Source organism: Zonotrichia albicollis, chromosome 17 (assembly GCF_047830755.1).
Source record: "Zonotrichia albicollis isolate bZonAlb1 chromosome 17, bZonAlb1.hap1, whole genome shotgun sequence".
NCBI lineage: Eukaryota > Metazoa > Chordata > Aves > Passeriformes > Passerellidae > Zonotrichia > Zonotrichia albicollis.
This window is the reverse complement of record NC_133835.1, coordinates 8,303,392-8,317,250: the sequence shown is the minus strand read 5'-3', so window position 1 is coordinate 8,317,250 and position 13,859 is coordinate 8,303,392. Positions and strand designations below refer to the sequence as shown.

Below are 13,859 nucleotides of genomic sequence, written 5' to 3'. Positions count from 1 at the left end.
CAGGACAGCTGGAGCTGTGTTGGGCTGTGCCGCTGGTTTGGGGTCGGCTTGTGCCGCTGGGTCCGGGGCCCGGCTGTGCCAGGGTCCAGGGCCGGGCAGTGCCGGGGTGTCCCGTGCCGGGGTGTTCCGTGCCGGAGCAATGTCGGGGTCCCGGGTCCGGCCGACCCGGTGCTCGCGGCGGCAGCGGCTCCGTCGCACCCTCAGGCCCGAGCCCTGCGCGACCCTCAGGCACGCGGGACCCCCGGTGTGGGCGGGGCCAGCGGCTCGGCCAATGGCAGGCGAGCCCTCGGGCGGAGTGGGCGTGGCATCTCCATCGCAACGCAGCATCTCGCCCCGCCCCCTGACAACCGTTCCCCCGCCCCGTGGCGGCGCGCGGCGCTCCCCGCGCGGGCCGTGACGTGCGCGTGACGCAGGCGCGCAGCGAGCGCGTGACGCGGTCCCGGTCAGGGCGGGCGGGGCCGGTTTGAACGCGGGGCCGACGGGGCGAGCGCGGCGCAGGTACCGGGCCGGGACCGCGGCGGGGCCGCCGGGCGGCGGCGGGGAGGGCCCCGGGCTCGGGGAGCGGCCGAGCGGGGCGCCGCCGCCTTGAGGGCACCGGCGCGAGGCCTGCAGGGCCGGGCCGCGCCCCTCGGCGGGCGGAGGTGCGGCGGGGACCGGAGGTGGCGGGGCGGAGGGACCGGCGGGGGGTGGTGAGGAGCGGGAGCCGGGGAGAGCGCGGGCCGCGCCCCACCCGCAACGCGGGCGGCCCTGCCCGGCGGCAGCTGCACCGGCGGCTCCGCTTTGTGCCGGCGGGGCTGGGCGGGGAGCGGCCGCTCGGTATTGATCCCCGGGGAGATACCGTGGCCGCGGAGGAAGCGCTTCGGCCGTTCCGGTAGCGCGGGGGAGAGGGATGAGTAACTTGCCGCAGCCGTGGTTCCTTTCAGCGGTTCCCACGTGAGCGCCTCGGTGCTCATTTTTCCTCGGAAATGCCGGAGCCGAGCCCTGGCAGGGCGGTGCGGGAGGGTCCTCCCAGCTGTCGGCAGCCCGCGGTTCACTCGCTGGGCTCGGGAAGGCTCCGAAGGAAGCGGCTCCACCGCAGCCCGGCGGCGTCTGTGGCGCTCACACCTCTGGTTGTGTCTTTCAGAAAATGGCAGTGAATGTGTATTCTACTTCAGTGACCAGCGATAACTTGAGCCGACATGACATGCTGGCGTGGATCAATGAGTCTCTGCAGCTGACGCTGACCAAGATCGAACAGCTGTGCTCAGGTAAGGGGGTTCATCCCGAGGGCACCTCCACGTGGGATGTGCACCCTGGTTCTGGGGAGGTGCAGCTGCACCCTCTGTGCTGCCCTGCTGCAGCTGTGCTCCTGGCTTAGGTCCTGGTGTGAACAGATTCGTGGTCAGGGTTATGATCCAGTTCTGGTTGGAGTGTTATTGAAGTGGTTGTTAATAATGTCAGTGTAATGAAAAGGCACGTTCTCATGACTCACTACAGCATGGATGCTATAAGCAATGGGTGTTAATGTGAAAAAAAGACTGAGGAAGAAGGTGCTTTCCCATGAGGAATTAAGCATTTAGCCTCCATGGATAGAGTAAGTCTTAAAAGTGTAACTAACAAAAACAATTGTGATTTGTTCTGGAAGAGTACTGCAGTGTGAGGAGGACACAGCAGTGACTTGTGGCATCATGTGCACCTTTAAAAGTCCTCTTGGTCCTGGAGCACACCCAGTCTGTGTCAGCCCAGCTTACCTGGGCTTGAACCAAGTTAAGCACAGCTGAATCTCATATATGCTAGTAGGCAGGAAGGGGAAGTGTCTGTGGAACAGAAATGGAGTCAAGTGTCATCGTAGGGAGGAGTGTGTGGGAGGAGGAGGCTTGTAAGAACAAATAAAAGATAATAGTCTGTGGAATAATAGCTGAAAAAAACCCAAGGCTAAGAATGCAGCATGGGTACAAGATAATTTGGATAACTACAACAGGCAGTCAGTGAAAAGTGAAGTTTGTCTCATGCAGTGAATTTAAGATAAGGTGTTGCTCATGGAAGGAGAGATGTGGAAATTGAAAGTGAAATAAAAGGATGAATTAATTAAAAGTGAGGTTTTGGACTGTCAATACCAGCTGTTGCTGAGTCTGTGGAAGAAACAATCCCAAAGATTACAGAGAAGCAAGGGACTCACAACAGGTATTTGACAGGTATTTGTAGTGGTTTTTGTCTGGTGAGATGATGGACAAGAACTGTAAGGGTGAGGGAACTAAAGACCTAAGCCACAGGAGGAGGGGAAGTGATAAGCACTGTGTGCTCTCAGATAGGCAGGTTGAGCCCTGTGGTGTGCAGGGTTGATTTACATGGGATTGGTGTGAGCCTTGAATGCTGTGAGAGCTCTGTGTTGAGGTGAGGATAATTAGCACTGGCTCTGCAGAATTCCAGCTCACCTATTTTTGGGAAAAGCTGTTGATGTGGTATGTCCTGAGTAATGTCCCTTTTGTGCATGTGCACTAATGCTTCGTGCCTTGGCAGGGATGAAGTGGCTTTTGCTGCCATAGTCGTGTGGAAGCTGGAGTTCCCAAGCTTGCTTTGCTGTCTTTGGCAAGGGCAGCAGTGACAGCAGCAGTTTGAGGTTGCATAAAAGCACAAGAGCTGCCCTTTGACTGCTGTGATCCCTCTGTTTTCATCACGCTTATCGCTCCCACTGCCAATAGTGAGCCAACCCCTGGCTTCTGGCAAGTCCTCTGTGTTTGAGTTGGGATTGGAGCTCTGCAGCAAGTGAGCTGAGACACAATGGAGAGCAAACAGCAAGAGCTGCTCTGTTGTTTTGATTTTAATTTGCACCAGTGGATGACATCGGTCTTCTGGGAGCAGGTGAAAGTGGGAGCGCCTGCAAAGTATCTTGATAAGAGAGTGAACTGTTGTAGGATGTGGTTGAGATGAACAGAGTAGTTGAGGTCAATGCTCTCCTGTATTTCTTCTTGGCCTTCAGATAGCTCCCAGCACTTGTTGTGTAGCTGTTGGATGGTTTAGGTTAGGGTTTCCTTTACTCCTTGATTCATTGGTGTTGGTGTGGGAGTAATGCCCTGAATGTTGTGCTTGTGCTTTTAATGGTTGTGCATCATCACTGCAGAGTGAGAATCCACTTTAAAGCCACTTTTTTTTTTTTTTACTGTGTATATCCTATGAATATGGAGGTGGTTGTCCACTCTTTGTGGCTGGACTGAATCTCTCTTTTCCTCTTACTTCAGCTAGTGCTGAATTGGAGGACATGAAGGATTTAAATTAATAGGAAGAAACACTTATCTTATTTTGGTTCTTCAATTAAGGCCTGCTTTAAATATAATTCAGGTCATTAGCCTCTTATCTTGGAGAGCACCTTGAATTGTGTATAGGTTCTGTTTGTAGGAGGTGAATATATTACAATTTCAATAATGGTTAAGTACAATTTTTAGAATAATGCATTTTCTGATTTAGTTCTGTTAGTGTTGTTAAGAGAAGATTACATGCCTGTTAGACACATGTAACATCTCAGATCTGTGCTGATATCCATGAAGAAAAGAAAGTGAAGTGTGAAGTTATTCATTAGGGTTTTTTTTTCCCCTTGGAATTCTGGAGGCAGGTTTGTTCTTATTCATAAGAGTTCAAGTCATGAGCCCAAAAGTTTGGTTCTCCAGCTCCTTTAAGCTTATTTATGGCCATGTTGCACCAAAAAGGAGACTGAAGGTTCCTGTTTTCTTGCCTTTGTTGCCTTTAAAGGGCGTGTGTGACTGAGGAGTGAGTCAGGTCAGTTTGCTGACCTGACTGGAAAGAAGCTCACAAAGGTTCGTGAGCTGAGCCCACTTAATTCATCCCAGGATTTGTGTTCTTTTCCTTTTGGCAGGTGCTGCATACTGCCAGTTCATGGACATGCTCTTCCCAGGTTCTGTAGCACTCAAGAAAGTGAAGTTTCAAGCAAAATTGGAACATGAGTACATTCAAAACTTCAAGGTTCTACAAGCAGGTTTTAAAAGAATGGGTGTTGACAAAGTAAGCTGGGCTATAACTGACTCTGCTTTTAATGTTAAATTAGATGGGATGAACTTTCAGATTTAAAACTGAATAAATCTGGGAACAGAGTTTGATTTTGGTTTGTAAATCACAAAACCTTTTGTTTTGGCTTGCCTTGGGGGCATCACATCAGTTAGGACACATTTTGCTTTGCTCCAGCCAAGGTCAGGTTTCCAGTTCTTAATGATGAGATTAATGTTACCCTTTTAATTCTGGGAAACTTCTGTGGCACAAAATAATACTGGAATTTCTATGAGATAAGGTTTGCCTGAGCTTCCTCTTTGGAGCATCTTTGTAGGAGGTGTGTTCCTATAACCTTCTGCTGTGATAGTCCAAAGGATTCCAAATTCCTCTTTACAAGTGTATGGAATTACATCATTGTTAAGGTTGGAAAATCTGTCTGAGACATCAAATCCAACTGTTCCCCCATCATTGCCAAGGCCACCACTAAACCATGTCCCCAAGTGCCACATCTACATGGCTTTTAAATGCCTCCAGCTACTAAAATCCATGATTTTTAGTAGTGAAAATGAAATTGTTAAAAAGCTTGTTCAGATGGAATGTCAGTTCTGCTGATGGAGGGGGAATTTATTCAGGTAATAGTTACAGACAGTGTTTGGTAGGATGCAGAACATTCAGGATTGAAAATTTTGCTTTTTTGAGATGTCTCATTCCATGGAGTCAGTCTCTGCTTGGGGACAGTGGCTTGTACAACCCATCTGGACAACCAGCCTGGCTTCCAAATGCCTTGTGAAAAAAAAATTCTCTACAAACAAGACTTCACTATTTTCTGCATTTTTAATAGTCTTTAGTTCTACACCTCATCCCAGAGAAGCTGGAGTCTGCTGTGACAGAGATGTTCAGCTTTTGTAGCAGTTCTGGAGTTGGTCAGTTCAGATCCATCAGAGCCAGCTTCATGTGCACAGGAAGAAGTTTTGTCTGTAAACTTGGTCTAGCAGAAACTTTGCTGCAGAATTATTTAAACTTATTTGGACCCTCAAAGGCAAAGCATGATTGATTTTTCATTGCAATAATTACAAAAATCCCCTTATTTGATATAGTTGTGGTCAAGGGGGATTTTCCCTAGACTGGACAAGAATTAAATTTGCATATCTTTTGAGTGCATTAACTTTAAAACTTTATATAAAAACACAGAGAGATTCTTTACCCTTTATGAGTCTATTTTTTTTCTTTTTCCCCCCTCTTCAGATAATTCCTGTGGACAAACTAGTGAAAGGAAAATTTCAGGACAACTTTGAATTTGTTCAGTGGTTCAAAAAATTTTTTGATGCAAACTATGACGGGAAGGAGTATGATCCTGTTGCTGCTCGACAAGGCCAAGACACAATAGCACCAAACGTTGTTACTCCAGTTGTGAACAAAACCAGGAAATCTCTCGGTACTGGCAGTGCAGGTAGAGAAAAATGGTTAAAAATGTGACCTAGATCATGAAAAACTCTGGGGAAATGAAGACTGGGTTGTGATTTAAAATAAGTATATGGGATTGTAGTGTTTTGCATCTTGTTTCAGAGATGCCAGGCTCAAAGACTGAGGGTGCTGTAGTACCCAGGTGTCTGGAGGCTACAGAAGGAACAGTCTTCTGTAAAAGAGAGAATGGCAAGGAATGGTGCCAAGTGTGCCAAAAAGAAAGGGCATGTTACATGGAGTTAAAGAAGGAACATATCTTCAATCTCTTTCATGGCTAAGCATGTTTGGAGGGGGGATAGTACCTTTATGGGAGGGAGAATTGGAATTAATTGGTGAATTGATCTTGCAGCCCCGCAGAGGCCCATTGTTGCACAGAGGACCCCAGCAGGTCCCAGAGCTGGGCCTGGGATGGGCAAAAAGGGTGGAGGAGATGAAGAATCAGCAGGATTGATCGAGCAGGTGTGTAAGGACAGCCCTATGACTGACCTCTGCTTGATAGAGTTATGTGCAGGTTTGTTTTTCCAATACCACGGAATGTCTGGGTCAGGCAGATGGAAGAAAATGATCTGAATCAGCTCATTTAAAATCACTTAATTGGAGCCCTTTGTTATAATGGTCTAGCTCTCCTGATGGAAGCAAAACCCCTCGTGTAGAAAAGGAGTGGCCAGACATTTCACCCCAGTGTGGGCTGTGTCACACATAGCAGGGCCTGTAAGTATTCCCACAGCTGTGTTGCAGCTCTCCCAGCATTCCAACAGAGCTATGAGCAGCTGCTCCCTCACTGAAATCCAGAGTGAGTGCAGCACAACTGAACCTGCTGTCAGCAGGGGAGTTGTTGTGAAAGAATGTGTTAGCAGAGAGAGCTGCAGGCAGTCAGTGCTTTACCTATTTCATGGAATCAGCCTTTAGTCTTTAAAGTGGATTTGTGTGTTGTGGACTGGATGTTTGTTGTGGCAGTGATACTAAAATTTGAGAAATGGCCCTTTTCCTCCTCTCACAGTCCTCCCTCCCCTATATCTTGGCTACTGCTGAAGTGCTTTGCATATCAACACCCTTCTGAGAATTTTGGGACACCCTTTTTGCATAGATCCTACTGAATTCTGTCTCTGGTGGATATAATTATTATTGATGCCCTTTGGCAGATCAACGCATTGAAACTTACTGTTGAAGACCTGGAGAAGGAGAGAGACTTCTACTTTGGCAAATTGAGGAACATTGAATTGATCTGCCAGGAGAATGAAGGAGAGAATGATCCAGTGTTGCAGAGGATTGTGGAAATTCTTTATGCCACAGATGTAAGTAATCTCTTATAGACTGGGTTGCACAGTTCTTCCTGCCCTTGTAATTGGAAGTTGGTTTGCTTTCCCTGCCTCCCTCCAGTTCTACCTTGTTTTTTTCCCCCTGTGAGGTTTATGGCCTAGCTTTTTCCTGTAATAAAGCAGCAGATAATTTAATTATAGTCAGACAGCAAACAAGGTAGACCTTTCATGAGTAGTATGTAACAAATAGATCAAAGATGAGGAAAATACTTCTGGTAATACATATTGACATTGTAAACAGTGACTTAAGGGTGTCTTACCTGAAGTAAGAGGGGAAAAAAAACCTACCTAGAGAGTAGCCAGGAACGGGTTTGACATCAGATTTTCATTAAAGCACTTGTTTTCTTCCCCTTCAGGAAGGCTTTGTGATACCTGACGAAGGAGCACCGCAGGAGGAACAAGAAGAGTATTAACAGACCACATACTGTACCAGCAGAGCAGCAACATCAGAATTCTTTGCCCCAGATCATGTGCTTAACTGTAAAATACTCCACTTTATTCTTAGAGGACTCACTGGTTTCTTTTCATAAGCAAAAAAAAGTACCTCTTCTTAAAGTGCACTTTGCAGAAGTTTCACTTTTACAGTGGGTTTGAGTTAGGAGCTCTTTCTCACGCTGTAGCAGAGCAGTATTCACATCGAGGTGGTATATTTAGGGAGCAAGAGGCTGAATATTTGGAACTTGTTGCAGAATGGTTTGCTGGTAAAACGCTGGTTTGTGGGAAGACTCTTTTTGTATCTAAGGCGGTGTGCAGTAGAGAAATTAAAGACTGACTCACAGAAAGATTGAGTTAATGTGAAATTGCAGAACAGAAATTATAATAAATGCCTTAAGAGTATTTAAAATATGCTTCCATATGCCAAATTGAAGTAATGTGATGGGAGATTTTATGTGCTTCATATTGGGGTAGACGTTTGTTTAACTCCATTCACTGCTGTCCGAGAGGCCTTGCGTGGCAGTCTCACTGTGTCAGCAAGTGCTCAAAAGGGGCTATTAAAACAAAACTCCATTCCTATGTAAAGCTGCTTACTAAGTGATTAGTTCTCGATGAAATGGGCCTTAACGTTGCCTGTCACAAGATTAGAGGGAGTATGAACAGCTGAGACACATAAATTACCTTGAAGAGTGCTGAAGCCTTTTTCTGTGGCATTGTGGCTTTGCCAAAACGTACTGTGTTTTCTGTAAGAAAAGCAAAACAAAGCAAAGGGCACACAGTCTTACTGCCTAAAATGTCCTTCAGAAGTGATTTTTCTTCCTGGCTCTTGTTTTTATTTGTTCTGTTTATTTTCATTTCTGTTGGAATCCTTTCTGTTCTCTCACTTTTCCCTTTCCCATCCCAAGGAATGCTGAACACGCCCAATAGTTGTAACAGGACTTGCACTGTGCAGTTGGCTTTGAATGAAAGTGAATTGAGCACATGAGGATGATATTTTTCTGTCTGCTTTCTTTTTTTTTTCCCTTTGAACCAGGGCATATTAGTAATAACAGTTGCCAGTTCAGTAATCTTCTGGGGTAAAAACTAAAAGATGCTGGCTAACAGAGCTAATGTTATTGCAGAAAATACAGTACTGAGACTAACTTAAATATTAATATTTAAAATACTTTCCTTAACTGTCCTTTTTTTTCTATCATGCCCCTCATTACTGTTGTGTTTGGCAAGATCCTGCAAGACTTCTGACCCCCTTTCACTACTGAGATTGATCAGTCCTGTTGTGCTTGTATTCATTTGTTTCTGGTGGTAGCTTGTCCTAAAATGTGTGTAGGAGAGCATTTTATGGTAATTGTGTAGTGCATGAATCTTTGTGAAGTTCAGAGAAAAACCCAAATTCAGTGAATGCCAAAAATGCAAGTATCTAGCCATTGTTTAAAATTGCAGTGGTGCTATTTCTCTTGTGGCCTTTTAGACTTCTGTTGCCCTAAAACTCCATTTTACTGAGAAACCATATTTGACTTGGATTTTTCTTGACAGGGTTTTTCTATTTTAAGCAGTTTCTAAATAAAGTTCTGTATTTCAAGAGTGTCATGTCTGCTGGAGTCTCTCATGCTTTCAGATACGATTAGGCAGAGCTGAAGCCCGTGGTAGTTTCATGATGAAGCTTGCAGGACCTGGAATTTCAGCTTCCATTCCCCAGCCCCAGGCATTGCTAACCTCAGTAGCAGCAGCATTGGAACTTTGTTTGGAGTGTGCTGGCACAAATGATTGTTTTATTTTTTGTTTTTTTTTTTTTTTTCTTTCTGTGTTTTCCCTCCCACAAGTCAATGGGATGTGAGTGTGGTATTGACTTCATCCTCCTCCTCCTCTTGGTGTGGGAACAGGGATGTGTTACAGGAATGCTGTCACAACTTTTTGTGTGTTTAATGTGTTTTGAAACTGCTAAAACATTGGTTATGAGTTACAAACAAGATGTTAATTGTTTCTGTCACCAGGCTCTGCGAGCAGACTGACTGTAAACTGAGTTGATTTGTTTGACTTGAATTGTGTTTCTTAGATGAGCTTAAATGTTCCTGTCACAGCTGTGTGCACAGACCAGCATCTGCAGAGAAGTGCTCATGGAATGGGAGGTGATCCCTGCAGGGCTGTTCCTGTGCTGGGGAGCCCCTTCCCTGCCCCTGAGGGCTCTGTGGGTGCCTCACTGAGGAGAACAGGCACTGCTGGCACTGCCTGCTGCTGTGGCACAGCTGGGGCTGGACATTCACCCAGGGTTTGATGCACATAAAATCTTCTTTCCCATTACTTCCTTCCTTTGAAGTCGGAAGCATATTTTTTTTTTCGACTCTAAATATTCCATTATTCCAGCAACTCAAAGCAAAAGGTGGCAGCAGGATGTGGCTGAAGGTGAAGATGAATTTTGGGAGGTCAGAAGTTTTGCACTGGGACCTGGTTGCTTCAAGTCTCTTTCCAAGAGGATTGCATGTGTGGAACTGGGCAGCAACAGGTCATCAGATGGGTTGATTTTGGTCAAAGCAGGTAAATGGCCTTTCCTGCTAAGAGAAGGCTGAGTCAGAATTGCTGCTGGTGTGCCTTGGGAGGCCCATGGATGTGCATTATAAAGCTGAATTGCAGTGGCAGTCTGGTCAGCCACCCACTGCTCAGATTTCCAGGTGCTTACATCACTCCTTTGCTACCAAGATGAGTCTTAAATAGAATGGGGACAAACTCATGTAGCCAATTTATGGCTCCATTGTAACATCTTGGCATAATCTGTTTTTTAATGTCCTTTTTGGGAAACAAATTACAATAGGCTCAACTCAAACCCATAGACTTAACATAGCTACTCTGTTACCCTGGTACAGTATATGCTGTTAAATGCTCACCTGCTGGAATGATTCTGATAGCATCCAACCTTTCCTAGTATCTTAGTTCTATCAGTTCTTTGAAAAACAAACAGAATGGAAGAAGCAAAAGCTCATGTCTCCTTTCTGTACCAACATGTCTTACTTGCAGGTGGACTCGTGGATGTTTTTTTTAACTTTTATTATTCATTTTTTTAAAAATTCCTGGTTTGCAATGACAATTCTTACTGTAACTGGTAAAAAGCCTTCAAATAAAGGCCAGAAACTTTCTTGTTGTCATATCATATCACAGTTTCATGTGGCTGCTTGAGCACTCAGTCATCTCATAGGCTGTCTGGTGGAATGTCCTTTCACAGGAACAGGCTCAGGGGTGGGAGTTTGAGGGCATCTTGTCAAGGACAAGGCTGGAATCTGCTGCTCACAAGGGAAAAGTATTTTTTTGCAAGATGGAGTGTAAACTCAAAAGGGCTGTACCATAGATTTCAGGCCAGTCTGATGGTGCACACCCTGTGCATCTAATCCTGTGCTTGTACCAGGAAAAGGGGATAACGATGTGGGCTGTTATTGCAGGTTACTGGCAAAAGAGAAGGAGTTTGTGTCAGGACAACTGAGGAATTACTGATCTTCTAATGGGGAGAAAGTGAGGTGAGGTGGAACCATTGGCAATTCACAATAAGCACTTCTGGAATGGCAGGGGGTGTGGAGGGAGGGCAGCCCTGCTCTGGTGATGCTCAGAATGCAGAGAGCAAACCCAAAGCAGCATCTGCAGGGTGAGACCTGAGCAGCCTCGTGAGTGAGATCCCTTGGGGTCAGAGGTGTCTGGGCCTCTTGGATCCTCACAGAAATTCTATTTGTGGAGTTCATGGGCCTGCAGAGAGTGGAAAGAGGGATATTAAATATGTGACCAGAGAACGGGTGGGTGTGCATGGGAGGAGAAATTTGAGAACATTGCAGAAGAGGATGAATGGATGAGAACAAAATGGTGCCATGGAGTGGTACAGGGACAACTGCAAAGGTGTCTGGTGTGGGAAAACACACCAGCCCTAGGGAAAGGAAGGAACAGAGCACTGCTGTGTGGCTGGAGAGGAGGGATGGGTGCACGAGCCCTGGGCAGGACAGAGTGGTCCAGCTGTGCTGCAGGAAGGGAGCTGGGTTTGATTCAGGCAAAGTCCAGCCAAAGAAAGGCAAAACAAATGGGGTTTCTCTTTTGAGTAACACCTGTTAGGCTGATGAATCAGGCTCTCTGGAAGAAAATGGTCTTTTTAAGGCTGTGCAGATGTAAACTGTCAATTAGACAATCTTTATCTTCCATTTAATCTTTTCCTTTTAATAGAGAAGGAACAAAGTTAAACGAAACCAAAACTTCTAAGGCCAAAAAGGAAGTTTTCAGAAGGCAACCCCAGCTTTGAGGTGGCAAAGGCCGCTCTCTGTAAAAAGGATTCTTCTCTTTTTCAACACAGCTGGCTGGCTTTGTGAACTGTGGCCTTTAAATAATATATCTTTAACTTTGATATATATTATTATAGGTATAAATATTTATTTAAGCAATATATAAATATTGAAACAGTATGACAGCATACAATAATATTAAATATTATATATAGCTATGTTATATACATTTCTATTATTTACATATAAATATATATATATTTATAGATAAAAAATTCTTTTGTCTGACGTGTCAGAGCTGTAGGACACAGGAGCTGGTGCAATTTTTGTTTTCAAGTCCAACAGATGTTTTGCAGACATTTTCCTCTTGAAAATATTTCATAAAATGGTTGCCTGTCAATCTTCTCTGACTCTGATTTTGTCCCCAGGGGATGCATAAGGATGAATGGACATTCAGGAGGCATTAAATCTCAGGGGACAGCATGGATATAAATCTTAACACGTCCAAAGCTCTGCAGGTTGATATTTATGGAGCGATGAGCAGATGAGATTAAAATGAGGGATGGTGGAGGTGGGTCCGTTTCCAAGACCTGAATATAAACCTGTGTGTAATTTTGGCTTTTCTCTCAAGGCAGGGTGTTCTGGGAGAGTGGGGAGGAAATGGCAGCAGAGGTTTGTGGCAGTGGCTGTCAGGAGGGGGGGAAGCCCCAGAGCAGCCACCCTGGAGCCTCCCCTGTGAGCTGTGGATGCTCAGGGAGCTGGGAACACATGGAATGTGCTGCTGCCAGGGTGAGAGGCACCACAGCAAGGGAAACCATCTCCCTCTGGCACTGCTGCCCCGTGGGGCACACAGAGCTGCTGGCAGCTGCTTTCCCTCTGTTTCAGGTAAGGCTGAGCTGTCTAAAGCATCCTCAGGCTGGCAGGAGCTGTGCAGGGTTACCTGGGCTGGTGAAGCTTTGCAAGCAGAGGCCTTTCCTCAGAGACAGGGTCAGAAGGAGTGACCTTGGAAAAAAAAAATTACTGAATTGTTTGGGTTGAAAAAGCCCTCCAGGGTTATTGAGTGCCATTGTCCCCCCGGCACTGCCAAGGCCACCTTGTCCCCAAGTGCCACATCCACACAGCTTTAAAGTTCCTCCAAGGATGGGGACTCCACCACTGTCAGTGCCTGTCCACCCTGCCAGGGAAGAAATGTCCCCTAATATCCAACCTAAGCCTCCCCTGGCACCATTAGAAGCCATTTTCAGCCCATTTACTGTACTGCCTCTGTTCCTCCTTTCTGCAGGATATAATGATGAGATTCCCTGTGCTGTCAAAATCCAAGTAATCCATTCAGGAATCAAACTGGCTTTTAGTCAAGGAAACTCTCAGACAGGGATCAATGACTGCCTTTCACAGATACCTCTCATGCTCAACAAGAGGAAAATACTAACTGACTGGGAAACATCTCTGGAAATACTTGAGGAAATTAATTTCCTCTCCTCTTAATTTATGATGTAATTTATGCTTCTTATGAAAAATGTTCCTTTGCTTCCTCCTTCAAACATGTAATATTTAAAGGCAATAGCATTAAGGCTTGAGGCTTCCAGTGGTAAGGCAAGGCAACAGCTGCAACCTGTGACTCCCTTTTGACCAATTTAGGAAAGTTTTTATTAGTGAGCAATAATCACAATGCAAGTTAAATACTTCAGAGTTACATAGTGGTTTGTTCCATGTGCAAAATCACTGCAGATATGTGTGTAAACTGGAAAGCAGCATGTCCAAATAGCCAATTTAAAAATAACTGTTTGTCATACCTGTCTAGGTGTGTAATGGCCATGAACTGCACCACTCAGGCTTCTAATAAATGATTTGGAAACTCTAGGAGTGTGCTGCAGGGCTCTTTTGGGGTTCACTTTTGATTCATCTATTACAGCCTGCCATGTCTATGGTCTTTTTTCTCAGTTATGAATTACCTTGCTTAAGTCTAGGTGTGAATTTACAATGTTTGTTTTCACAGGTTTGAATGGGCTCTGCAGGCAATGAAAGAAATTATAGATAACATTAACAATAGAGACATCGATGACACTTTCTGAAGGCTGGCATTGACTGTGATGCTTCACAGCCTGGCTAATGACACTGTCCTCTGGAATGAAAGATGAAGCTGAAGGAGCAGCAGTTGCAAAAGTAATTTCCCGATATATTTAAAAAAAAAAAAAAGTAAGAAAAGGAGCACCATTTGTTACCAGTGGTAGGCAGTGTTTATTTGTGTTTATTTTCATGGCTGTCTTCTGTAGTTCCTCCTGTCAGCAGAACAGAACCTCAGTAATTAATTCTGCTCCCTTTGGTGCTGTGCACTTGGTCTGTCCTGCAGGAAGGGTCTGGATTACCCAAATTCAGAAGCAGGGATCCCATTCTGACTCTAGGGTATTTCTGA

At 45.4% G+C, this 13,859-nt stretch overlaps 1 protein-coding gene across 3 annotated transcripts; it reads left to right on the top strand.

The window, feature by feature from the left end:
- The first annotated feature begins 339 nt into the window (after positions 1–339).
- Positions 340–10,341, top strand: MAPRE1 (microtubule associated protein RP/EB family member 1). Of its 3 annotated transcripts, none has more exons than XM_074553357.1 (7): positions 340–498; positions 1,124–1,247; positions 3,851–3,996; positions 5,227–5,416; positions 5,795–5,904; positions 6,588–6,740; positions 7,121–10,341. In XM_074553357.1, the coding sequence occupies exons 2-7, from the start codon at positions 1,127–1,129 to the stop codon at positions 7,175–7,177; spliced, it is 777 nt and encodes a 258-aa protein (XP_074409458.1). In that variant the 5' UTR covers positions 340–498; positions 1,124–1,126; the 3' UTR covers positions 7,178–10,341. The 3 variants fall into 3 exon arrangements, with proteins under 3 accessions (XP_074409458.1, XP_074409456.1, XP_074409457.1); XM_074553355.1 differs by having other exon boundaries at positions 5,227–5,431; XM_074553356.1 differs by lacking the exon at positions 340–498 and adding an exon at positions 523–641 and having other exon boundaries at positions 5,227–5,431.
- Positions 10,342–13,859: the final 3,518 nt, after the last annotated feature.